This window comes from Entelurus aequoreus, linkage group LG15 (genome assembly GCF_033978785.1).
Source record: "Entelurus aequoreus isolate RoL-2023_Sb linkage group LG15, RoL_Eaeq_v1.1, whole genome shotgun sequence".
Lineage (NCBI taxonomy): Eukaryota > Metazoa > Chordata > Actinopteri > Syngnathiformes > Syngnathidae > Entelurus > Entelurus aequoreus.
The window spans coordinates 4,968,435-4,982,001 of NC_084745.1; the positions used below are offsets into that span (position 1 = coordinate 4,968,435).

General features: G+C 39.3%; 1 protein-coding gene across 4 annotated transcripts in view; it reads left to right on the plus strand.

Moving 5' to 3' along the window:
* Positions 1–13,567, plus strand: part of LOC133629710 (copine-3-like) — a 43,578-nt gene that overhangs the window by 16,145 nt on the left and 13,866 nt on the right. For all 4 annotated transcript variants that reach the window (XM_062020632.1, XM_062020633.1, XM_062020630.1 and 1 more), the window contains 3 exons: positions 1,646–1,735; positions 3,287–3,385; positions 12,053–12,139. In XM_062020632.1, coding sequence (XP_061876616.1) covers positions 1,646–1,735; positions 3,287–3,385; positions 12,053–12,139 — 276 coding nt within the window. The remainder of the gene's footprint in view (positions 1–1,645; positions 1,736–3,286; positions 3,386–12,052; positions 12,140–13,567) is intronic.

Below are 13,567 nucleotides of genomic sequence, written 5' to 3' on the forward strand. Positions count from 1 at the left end.
ACAAGATACACTTACAATTAGTGCACCAACCCAAAAAACCTCCCTCCCCCATTTACACTCATTCACACAAAAGGGTTGTTTCTTTCCGTTATTAATATTCTGCTTCCTACATTATATATCAATATATATCAATACAGTCTGCAAGGGATACAGTCCGTAAGCACACATGATTGTGCGTGCTGCTGCTCCACTAATAGTACTAACCTTTAACACTTCATTTTACTCATTTTCATTCATTACTAGTTTCTATGTAACTGTTTTTATATTGTTGTACTTTCTTTTTTATTCAAGAAAATGTTTTTAATTTATTTATCTTATTTTACTAATTTTTTTAAAAAGTACCTTATCTTCACCATACCTGGTTGTCCAAATTAGGCATAATAATGTGTTAATTCCACGACTGCATATATCGGTTGATATCGGTATCGGTAATTAAAGAGTTGGACAATATCGGAATATCGGATATCGGCAAAAAGCCATTATCGGACATCCCTAATAAATGACACAATATGTTACTGCATACGCCAGCAGACTAATTAGGAGTCTTTGTTTGTTTACTTACTACTAAAAGACAAGATGACTATTTTATTTAAGGACTAAATGACAATAATAAACATATGTTTCATGTACACTAACATTTTTTGTTACAATAAAGACAATAAAGTTACTCTTTATGTAGTCTTCTTTATTTAGAAAAGTATCGAAATACATTTTGGTACCGGGACAATTCTAGATGGATGGTCTTCTTATTGTTTTGAATGTATTTAGTTTCAAGTTTATTCACAATACCATAGAACAATTACAATAGTAGTGAATATCATTTAAAGATATTGGTAAGTGAAAAGGTCCCCCAAATAAGCTAGAAGAAGCTTTTGACAGGGGGTCCAGAGGACAGTATATACATGGAATGATGAAAAATGCTAGCAAGCACAACAACAACAACAAAAAAAACAACAACACTATATGATAAACACAAGATAGTAGTACTAAAGCACGCATACACGTACACACATACATTCATTCGACCATGCAAAACCCAACAGTAGTCAACCCCACATGAGGCATTAGAGATAGGTGGTTCATAGGTAAGTTTTCAGTTTCTTTTTGAAGTTGGAGAATGGATACTGCATCTTGAGGCTCTCATTAAGCCGGTTCCAAATCTTAGGTCCCCTGCATACAACACTTGGATCGGTACAAGCCAGTAGACCATGTTTACCTGATATCAGATCTAAGTTACGAGTGTTGTGGGCATGCTGGGGATGGTAGATAGGAACTAAGCTACAGAGCCTAAGATTCAGCCTGTGGATGACTTGATAGGTTAAACAAGCATTTTGATACATATTGAACTCTGTCAGTCTTAAAAGATGATAATTATGAAATAGATGTCGAGTGGGGGCATTAAACTTGGACCATGACAGGGTTATTATTATTATTATTAATGTTAGATAGTTTTTTGTAGGAGGTAAAAGTGTCCCCTGATTGTAAAAGACATGAGTGTGTAATGATTGACAAATAATACAAGGTGTAAGAACGCAGTCAACTCAGTTGTAGTGAGCACAAGTTAATATATGAAGGAAGTGGTTAGTGTAATGTCATGGCAGCATACAGACTGAGTGGTGATGGTGTCCATGTATCTTGTCCACAGGTGGTGAAGAACAACTTGAACCCCACATGGAGACCCTTCAGAATCCCCCTGCAGTCTCTCTGCGCAGGAGACATGGACAAACCTATAAAAGTACTCTTTTAAACATTGTATTTGACAAAAACATTTATGTGGTGTCATTTTAAGATTATAAACACGTTCTGTTATTAAGTATGAATAGTTTCTCCATTTTGCCGGACCTGTCCATCACACTTGGTAGACTTAATGACCTGGTTGGTGCATTTAGCTGATGTTATTTCACCTTCTAAGCCAACATGTCAGGAAGGAAGCGTGCAGGACAAGTGAGTTCTTCAGCGTGTGGTCTTGTTCTTCTTCATCCTAACATCAGGTGTGACTAGAGATGATGGCAAATACAACACTAGCACTTGTCTGGAACCATGTACAGCACAGGTGTCAAACACCAGGCCTGCGGGCCAGATCAGGTTTTATACGGCCCCCTGGATGAGTTTGAGAAGTCTAAAAATGAGCTGAAATGTTTGAATGAAAACAACTGCTGTTCTAAATGTGTCCACTAGATGTCACTAAAGCAATTCCTAGTATTCCCTGCAGCACGAGTGCATGATTTGAGAGGGGGCGGAGCTATGTGCTGGGGACACATTATCTGGGTGCACATAAATATGCTGAAATTAGAGCTGCAACTAACGATTAATTTGATAATCGATTAATCTGTCGATTATTGCTTCGATTAATCGATTAATAATCGGATAAAAGAGACAAACTACATTTCTATCCTTTCCAGTATTTTATTGAAAAAAAACAGCATACTGGCACCATACTTATTTTGATTATTGTTTCTCAGCTGTTTGTACATGTTGCAGTTTATAAATAAAGGTTTATTTAAAAAAAAAAAAAAAAAAAAAGCCTCTGCGCATGCGCATAGCATAGATCCAACGAATCGATGACTAAATTAATCGGCAACTATTTTTATAATCGATTTAATCGATTAGTTGTTGCAGCCCTAGCTGAAATAATATGCATCTCCTAACGTGATGTGAAATGAGTCCAAATGGACAAGTTGTGTTGTGGTGTGTAGAGAATAAAGCACATGGTGTTGGTACATCAGTGGAGCAAATTGTGTAAATGACATTAATAACATCCTGTCATTTGATAATTGTTTATTCCCTCTTCTGATAGATTAAAATGAACACCAATGGGAGCATTTTAACACTCTGACACACTCAATTCCACCTATTTGATGAATATCATCACATCATTTATTCACAGAGCAAATGAAGATAGATTACTATTAACTGCAACATTTAAGTGTTAACAAAAAAAAACCCCATTAGGATTTGTATGTTTTCAGAATGTGGTTGTTCTAGTTTTAAAAGAGGAAAACAATCGGAAATTTTTCAGTTATCTTAAATAGGTTTTCCTCCACGTGCTAAAATGCGTTTGACACCCCTGATGTACATGTATGTGATTCATACATCACTAAGTCATGCTTTCAACCTCACTCTTGCATGTCTTGTGTACTTTTACCACACCTTTAAAGTATTGTTCCACTCCAATGACATCTGGTACGAAGCACAGTGAATGGGCGGAGCAACCCTCTAAAGGTTTTTCTGCGTGCAAGTTTGAATTGTTGTTGTCACATCATGATGTGAGTCTTGCCTTTTCTAGGTGGACTGTTTTGACTATGACGACGACGGCTCTCATGATCTCATTGGCACCTTTCAGACCACCATGACACGCCTTCAGGAAGCATCACGCACCTCTCCGGTATGAGCACAAGTGGTCCTTTATACATACTGCATGTGCATATATTACACAATAGTCTTTGGAAAAGTGATTGCCAAAACTACAGTGGAACACGCTTAAATGTGGCTTATGTCCACCAAGTCAGCCAATTGGAGCGTTTATGTGGACTTGTTGACGTGATCAATATCTGATTAGCTTGAAACAACAACATCTAGGTACTCCCACTTCAACCTCCTGCCCTTCTGTGGAATGACTATATTTGAAGTGGAGGTGATATGTTACAAAATAATGATGATGATAAACACAAATAATGAAATATAATAACCAAATACAGTGTTAAATAAAAAGTATGGCACCCCAAACATATCCTCTCCTCTATGCTCACCCACCTACTGTCTATCTACCGTACATCTACTGACACTTGTTGCTGCTGCTAACCCAACTCCAAGTCCAAAAGCAGCCATTTTTCATCAGATTCATCACATTCTGGAATTTGGATTCATCAAAGGTGATTACTCGCTTGCGTTATCCAAATTAGCTTAAGAAAAGACCTCAATATTTGTACACAAATGCAATTTTATTGTCAGAATGTCATTCAGGAACGTTTTTAACATTTTACTTGAATTCCATGTCATTTATTTGCCCAAAACTCGCTAACAGTTTTATCTAAAGTTCTTCCAGGCTGTATTTTGGTACACAGGTGCAGTGATGTTGTTACTTTAGAGCAGGGGTCACCAACACGGTGCCCGCGGGCACCAGGTAGCCCGTAAGGACCAGATGAGTAGCCCACTGGCCTGTTCTAAAAATAGCTCAAATAGCAGCACTTACCAGTGAGCTGCCTCTATTTTTTAAATTTTATTTATTTACAAGCAAGCTGGTCTCGCTTTGCTCGACATTTTTAATTCTAAGAGAGACAAAACTCAAATAGAATTTGAAAATCCAAGAAAATATTTTAAAGTCTTGGTCTTCACTTGTTTAAATAAATTCATTAATTATTTTACTTTGCTTCTTATAACTTTCAGAAAGACAATTTTAGAGAAAAAATACAACCTTAAAAATGATTTTAGGATTTTTAAACACATATACCTTTTTACCTTTTAAATTCCTTCCTCTTCTTTCCTGACAATTTAAATCAATGTTCAAGTAAATTTATTTTTTTTATTGTAAAAAATTAATAAATACATTTTAATTTAATTCTTTATTTTAGCTTCTGTTTTTTCGACGAAGAATATTTGTGAAATATTTCTTCAAACTTATTATGATTAAAATTCAATCTAGAAAATCTGTAGAATCAAATTTAAATCTTATTTCAAAGTCTTTTGAATTTCTTTTAAAATTTTTGTTCTGGAAAATCTAGAACAGGGGTCTCAAACACGCGGCCCGCGGGCCAATTGTGGCCCGGGAGACGTTATTTTGCGGCCCCCACCTTAATATGAAAGTTTAATGTTAGTGCGGCCCGCGAGTTTTAAATGAATGGCGCTTGACAGCGTTGTGTGCGGAGCTGAAGAAATCTACCAATCACGTTGTGGTATGAGGCTCTCGACAATATCGAGGGCGTGCCGTGATGGCACTGTCATCAGTGTCCTCTAGAATCTGTCACCGCATCATCTTTTTCTCCATACTAACAGCGTGCCAGCCCAGACACATGTTGTATGAGGCTTCTAGAGACACACGCAGGTTATTGCAAGACATACTTGAGGAACAGCCATACATTTCACACTGAGGGTGGTCATATTTTATTTTATTTATATTTTAACACTGTTACAAATATGCGCCACACTGTGAACCCACACCAAACAAGAATGACAAACACATTTCGGGAGAACATCCGCACCTAAACACAACATAAACACAACAGAACAAATACCCAGAATCCTTTGCAGCCCTAACTCTTCCGGGCTACAAAAACACCCCCGCTACCCCTAACCCCGCCCAACTCAACCCCCCCCCATCTCCCGAATTCGGAGGTCTCAAGGTTGGCAAGTATGCATTGATGTCACTTGCGTAATGCAAGCAGAGAAACATTTTGCCGCTTTTCTATGACACACGCTCTTCCTTCCTCCCTCCCTGCCTCCCTCCCTCGCCCGCCTGCTCGCTCCCGCCCCCGTTGTAAACAGTCCGGGCGGGGAAGACGAGCACTCCGCCGAAGGAGCGAGCGACAATACAAAAGTGTGGTGCACTGGACCCCAGCGCTGATACAGACGTGGTGATGTTAACCCGTTCGGGGCTAATTGTGCTACCGTAACTGTAAACTCCACCCCCCACCCTCCTCCCGTTGGCTCCAGACAGAGACGATTTTTGATGCAATATTTCTTTCACAGGGGCACCCCGACATGTCTTATTTCATTTCATTTCATTTTTATTTATCTCCTTCATTGATGTGCATCTTTGATCGATAGACAATTATACCTCAATTTTTAAATTATACATTTACACACCAATGCCTGAGAAGGAGCAGGATGAAGAAAAATCTTATATTTTTCTGCCCCCTTCAACATAGTACGTAGTCTTACTTAATGATATCATATAAACAAACAATTACATCCAAATATAACGAAAACAAACAAAAAAACACAAGAAGTGCAAAACTTCATGATGTACAAAAAGAACAAAAAAACCAAAATAAGTAGTATACACCTCACAGGATGATACAAATACAAAACTAGGCAAAAAATAAGTAAAATAATAAATATAAAGCAAAATGTAAACACTTATGGCTGTCCATATGATCTCATTGTTCTGTCCTTATATATTTTTTCAATTGGAATATATTTTTACAATCTTTTATCTCTTGTAAAGAGAATTCCATAGTTTAACCCCCACCACTGATATACACATTTGTTTTAAAGTTGTCCTTGAATACTGATGTTGGAAATGACCTTTTCTTCTATGCTCTTCATTCTCAGAAGTGATGACAAACATTTTTTGTAAATTTGCTGGTAATGTTTTACTTTTAGCCTTAAACATGACACATAATGTCTGTAACTTTACTAGCTCCTGTAGTTTCAATAAACCCGAATTAATAAATAATATGTTAGTGTGTTTTAAGTAATCTACTTTATGAATAATCCTTATAGCTCTTTTCTGTAGTTGATACAGAGAAAGTTGCGTTGCACAAGGAATACAATTTGAAACGTCATTATACAACTAGACATGCTGAGGAGTATGCAAAATACTAGGGGAGTGAACCGGGTTGCAAATTTTAAAACCAGTCTACTGAGGCAACAAGATTTCGTCAAGAATTGAAATGACCTTTTCTTCTATGCTCTTCATTCTCAGAAGTGATGACAAACATTTTTTGTAAATTTGCTGGTAATGTTTTACTTTTAGCCTTAAACATGACACATAATGTCTGTAACTTTACTAGCTCCTGTAGTTTCAATAAACCAGAATTAATAAATAATATGTTAGTGTGTTTTAAGTAATCTACTTTATGAATAATCCTTATAGCTCTTTTCTGTAGTTGATACAGAGAAAGTTGCGTTGCACAAGGAATACAATTTGAAACGTCATTAGACAACTAGACATGCTGAGGAGTATGCAAAATACTAGGGGAGTGAACCGGGTTGCAAATTTTAAAACCAGTCTACTGAGGCAACAAGATTTCGTCAAGAAAGCAAGCGAAAAGAGCGATGCAGCAGTCAAAGCTAGCTACATGGTGAGTGAGATGGTTGCTAGGGCGGGAAAGCCATTCAAAGGAGGTGAATTCATTAAAAAGTGCATGTTAGATTTTTTTTAAGAAATCTTTTCTTGCGGCCCAGCCTCACCCAGTTTCTGCATCCAGTGGCCCCCAGGTAAATTGAGTTTGAGACCCCTGATCTAGAAGAAATAATGATTTGTCTTTGTTAGAAATATAGCTTGGTCCAATTTGTTATATATTCTAACAAAGTGTAGATTGGATTTTAACCTATTTAAAACATGTCATCAAAATTCTAAAATTAATCTTAATCAGGAAAAATTACTAATGATGTTCCATAAATCCTTTTTTAAATTTTTTCAAAAAGATTCGAATTAGCTAGTTTTTCTCTTCTTTTTTTTCGGTTGAATTTTGAATTTTAAAGAATCGAAATTGAAGATAAACTATGTTTCAAAATTTAATTGTCATTTTTTTCGTGTTTTCTCCTCTTTTAAACCGTTCAATTAAGTGTAAATATCATTAATTATTAATAATAACATAGAGTTAAAGGTAAATTGAGCAAATTGGCTATTTCTGGCAATTTATTTAAGTGTGTATCAAACTGGTAGCCCTTCGCATTAATCACTACCCAAGAAGTAGCTCTTGCTTTCAAAAAGGTTGGTGACCCTTGCTCTAGGGCAGGGGTCGGCAACCCGCGGCTCCGGAGCCGCATGCGGCTCTTTGACCACTCTGATGCGGCTCAGCTACATACTTGCCGACCCCCCGATTTTCCCAGGAGACTTATGGATCTCAGTGTCTCTCATAAATAACTCCCAGGGAAAAAATAATCCTATTTAGACTATAAATACTAGATAAAGGGCGTGCCCTGATTGCACTGCAGTAATTGTCCTCTATAGCATTTACATACAGCGTGCCAGTCCAGCCGCATGTTGCATGTTGATATTAATCGCACACACAGGAGACAGCAAAGCATATTTACTCATCAGCCACACAGCTTACACTGACGGTAGCCGTATCAAACAACTTTAACATTGTTACGTTACAAATATGCGCCACACTGTGAACCCACACCAAAAAAGAATGAAAAACACATTTCTGGAGAACATCTGCACTGTAACACAACATAAACACAACACAACCATTACCCAGAATCCCATGCAGTCCTAACTCTTCCGGTCTAGATTATACACCCCGCTACCACAACCCCCCCACACATCAACCCCCCCCCCCTCTCCTTGCGTTGGTTGAGCGGAAGAGTTAGTGCTGCATGGGATTCTGGGTATTGGTACCGTCAGTGTAAGATGTGTATTGGTACCGTCAGTGTCAGATGTGTATTGGTACCGTCAGTGTAAGATGTGTGGTTGCTGAACTAGTACGGAAGAGTTAGTGCTGCATGGGATTCTGGGTATTGGCACCGTCAGTGTAAGATGTGTGGTTGCTGAGTTAGTACGCCTTGCTGTCACTTACGTGTAGTCAAGCAGGTACACTGTTAGGGCAGACTGTAGAGGGCGGTGTCATCACGCTCTGATATTCGGGAGTCTCCCGGGGAAAAATGAGAGGATTGGCAAGTATGACGTCATCAAGCGCCATTCATTCAAAACTCGCGGGCTGCACTAACATCAAATGTCCACATTAAAGTGCGTGCCGGTGCGTGTGTCGGAGACCCCTGGTTAATATAGCACAAAGCATTTAAGCTCTGTATGCAGTGTTTTTCATTTTAAATTGTAAATTTTTTTTGTGGCTCCCATCACTTTCTTTAATTTGTGAAACTTGCCAAAATGGCTCTTTGAGTGGTAAAGGTTGCCGACCCCTGCTCTAGGGAATATAAATTTTTGATACAATTAATTTCTATGCATATCATAAGGCACACTGATGCATGTTGTAAAATACTCTATGTAGTGTTTTTATTCTTCAATCAGTTAATATAAACATCTTTAACATATAAAATAACAAAATAAAAAATAACATCATAGTAACTAATTACTCTTACAATGATGTAACTTTTTGGGAGAAGTCATTTGTAACTAACTAATTAGTTTGTTTAAGGTGAGATGACCAACACTGGATAGCACCCGCAAAGCTGATCTACTAAACATGTGCAAAGTGCATTGGCTCTGTTAAGTGAGCAGAATAAGGCGTGCAATCCATTTTGCACCTCTGTCTTCATTAATATGCAAACTATATGCTGATCATCGCAATACTAGCTGGAGAAAATACAAATATACAGCTCGCAGCATGTGATTTATCAACACTCATCACCTACTTGGGAGCACTATTTTGCCTTTTATTTAGCACGTTTGAAAAGGATGTGCAAACTGACACAGTTCTGCTGTGAGAGAGGAGTGCAAAGACAGACCATGCTACAACACTTATAAATATTACACACATTGTCTATTCAGCAACATCATTTTATCATTTCAGAGCTGCTAGATGACTTAAGGAGCTGATTCAAAATAATTAAATAGATGAGTTTTGCTGTCATTACATTTTTTTAATGAGGTTTTTTTTTTTTTCCATAGAATATATATTACATAAATCCTGTATGATAAAATCTTAAAGTATGCATTTTTTGCATGGTGAGCACAGCCTTCCTCCCATGCACCTTCAGGTGTAAGACAAAAAGTGGTGTCAATGTCCATGCACTGCACGACTGCTTCTAAAATGTCCATAAAAAGTGGTAGATGTCTCCTACATGTTTGAAAACAGCAATAACGCCACAGGTAGGAGGAGCATGATAACATGAATGTGCAGTAAATGAGTGTCTCCATGGTGATGACACATGACATGCGCAAAATCCTCATTTAAATTTTCAATTGCACGTGCAGTCTTAGTAAATCACACACAACACCCCCACACTATTTTATAGATTGCACACGCTGTTTAGTGTGAGGTATTTGGATCTTAGTAAATCCGGCCCTTAATCTGTTTCAACACAGATCATTAAAAAACAGAAGTTTCAAAATAAAAGACAGGTTAAAAAAATCCTTCGTAATCGTCAATTATTCTTGTGGCTGCCAAGTCCCAGGTAGATGTGGCAGCCATGGCTAGTTGCAGTTTCTTGACGTCCGTGAGCCAATCCAAGAGGTGTTCCACTGTCAGGTTCAAACACTGATGACATCTATTAAAGGCCTACTGAAATGATTTTTTTTTATTTAAACGGGAATAGCAGATCCATTCTATGTGTCATACTTGATCATTTCGCGATATTGCCATATTTTTGCTGAAAGGATTTAGTAGAGAACATCGACGATAAAGTTGGCAACTTTTGCTCGCTGATAAAAAAAAAGCCTTGCCTGTAGCGGAAGTAGCGTGACGCCACAGGAGCTAGTATTCCTCACAATTCCCCGTTGTTTACAATGGAGCGAGAGAGATTCGGACCGAGAAAGTGACGATTACCCCATTAATTTGAGCGAGGATGAAAGATTCGTAGATGAGGAACGTTACAGTGAAGGACTTGAGAGACAGTGATGGACGTATCTTTTTTCGCTCTGACCGTAACTTAGGTACAAGCTGGCTCATTGGATTCCACACTCTCTCCTTTTTCTATTGTGGATCACGGATTTGTATTTTAAACCACCTCGGATACTATATCCTCTTGAAAATGAGAGTCGAGAACGCGAAATGGACATTCAGTGCCTTTTATCTCCACGACAATACATCGGCGAAATGCTTTAGCTACGAGCTAACGTGATAGCATCGGGCTTTAACTGCATATAGAAACAAAATAAATAAACCCCTGACTGGAAGGATAGATAGAAAATCAACAATACTATTAAACCGTGGACATGTAAATACACGGTTAATGCTTTCCAGGCTGGCGAAGGTGCTGTGCTAACGACGCCATTGAAGCTAACTTAGCAACCGGACCGCACAGAGCTATGCTAAAAACATTAGCTCTCCACCTACGCCAGCCAGCCCTCATCTGCTCATCAACACCCGTGCTCACCTGCGTTCCAGCGATCGGCAGAAGGACGAAGGACTTCACCCGATGCGTTTGGCGGCTCGGAGACGTAGGAAGTCAAGGTGAGGTCGGCGGCTAGCGCGTCTGCTCTCCAACAAAGTCCTCCTGGTTGTGTTGCTGTAGTCCGCTGCTAATACACCGATCCCACCTACAACTGTCTTCTTTGCAGCCTTCATTGTTCATTAAACAAATTGCAAAAGATGTCCAGAATACTGTGGAATTATGAAATGAAAACAGAGCTTTTTGTATAGGATTCTACGGGGTACCATAACTTCCGTTACTCTGACTTCGTCACGCGCATACGTCATCATACCGCGACGTTTCAGCCGGATATTTCCCGGGAAGTTTTAAATGTCACTTTATAAGTTAACCCGGCCGTATTGGCATGTGTTGCAATGTTAAGATTTCATCATTGATATATAAACTATCAGACTGCGTGGTCGCTAGTAGTGGCTTTCAGTAGGCCTTTAAACAAGACAAGAAGCAAATAATCAAACTGAGACAGAATTAAATTTGGACTCAATATACTGAGGAGAGTCGCCTTTACACTGTACCCTTGTACAGTATCTCAGCACGCTCTGCCAAAAGATTGCATGCCTCCTCCTTTTATTTTGGACCCTCCCCGACCACCTGGCCACGACTGTTTCCAAAGGACAAAGGTCGCAAAAACTTCCCAAAAAAGGTCGTAAACAATTCAAAGAAAAGGTCAGTTCAAAAAGAGTTCGTAAAATAGTTCAAAAAGAGGTTCATAAAATAGTTCAAAAAGAGTTCGTAAAATACTTCAAAAAGAGGTCGTCTGGAAATTGGGCAGATCCTGTCATCTCTCCGGTTTGAAGTCCTTGGGTTAGAACAATATCTTCCTGTTGATTACCATACATGAAAGAACACAGGAACACCTTCATCTTGCCTCCCCCCACACACACACACACACACACAGTGGAGTTTTACGAGTCTTACTCTTGGTAGGTTTCATAGACAGCCTTTTGTCTTCTTGTCAGGAACTCAATGTAATATAATTTAGAAACAATGATTCTAACATGCACTCTACTCCAAATAATGTGTGGTGACTGTGAAGATGTTCTTCCAACAGGCAGAGTTTGAATGTATCAACAGTAAAAAGAAGCAGAAGAAGAAAAGCTACAAGAACTCAGGTGTTGTGAGCGTGAAACAATGTCAGGTATGTGGATGTGAGCGTGAAACAATGTCAGGTATGTGGATGTGAGCGTGAAACAATGTCAGGTATGTGGATGTGAGCGTGAAACAATGTCAGGTATGTGGATGTGAGCGTGAAACAATGTCAGGTATGTCGATGTGAGCGTGAAACAATGTCAGGTATGTCGATGTGAGCGTGAAACAATGTCAGGTATGTGGATGTGAGCGTGAAACAATGTCAGGTATGTGGATGTGAGCGTGAAACAATGTCAGGTATGTCGATGTGAGCGTGAAACAATGTCAGGTATGTCGATGTGAGCGTGAAACAATGTCAGGTATGTGGATGTGAGCGTGAAACAATGTCAGGTATGTCGATGTGAGCGTGAAACAATGTCAGGTATGTCGATGTGAGCGTGAAACAATGTCAGGTATGTGGATGTGAGCGTGAAACAATGTCAGGTATGTGGATGTGAGCGTGAAACAATGTCAGGTATGTGGATGTGAGCGTGAAACAATGTCAGGTATGTCGATGCGAGCGTGAAACAATGTCAGGTATGTCGATGCGAGCGTGAAACAATGTCAGGTATGTGGATGCGAGCGTGAAACAATGTCAGGTATGTCGATGTGAGCGTGAAACAATGTCAGGTATGTGGATGCGAGCGTGAAACAATGTCAGGTATGTGGATGTGAGCGTGAAACAATGTCAGGTATGTGGATGTGAGCGTGAAACAATGTCAGGTATGTGGATGTGAGCGTGAAACAATGTCAGGTATGTCGATGTGAGCGTGAAACAATGTCAGGTATGTGGATGTGAGCGTGAAACAATGTCAGGTATGTGGATGTGAGCGTGAAACAATGTCAGGTATGTGGATGTGAGCGTGAAACAATGTCAGGTATGTGGATGTGAGCGTGAAACAATGTCAGGTATGTGGATGTGAGCGTGAAACAATGTCAGGTATGTGGATGTGAGCGTGAAACAATGTCAGGTATGTGGATGCGAGCGTGAAACAATGTCAGGTATGTGGATGTGAGCGTGAAACAATGTCAGGTATGTGGATGTGAGCGTGAAACAATGTCAGGTATGTGGATGTGAGCGTGAAACAATGTCAGGTATGTGGATGTGAGCGTGAAACAATGTCAGGTATGTGGATGTGAGCGTGAAACAATGTCAGGTATGTGGATGTGAGCGTGAAACAATGTCAGGTATGTGGATGTGAGCGTGAAACAATGTCAGGTATGTGGATGTGAGCGTGAAACAATGTCAGGTATGTGGATGCGAGCGTGAAACAATGTCAGGTATGTGGATGCGAGCGTGAAACAATGTCAGGTATGTGGATGCGAGCGTGAAACAATGTCAGGTATGTGGATGTGAGCGTGAAACAATGTCAGGTATGTCGATGTGAGCGTGAAACAATGTCAGGTATGTCCATGTGAGCGTGAAACAATGTCAGGT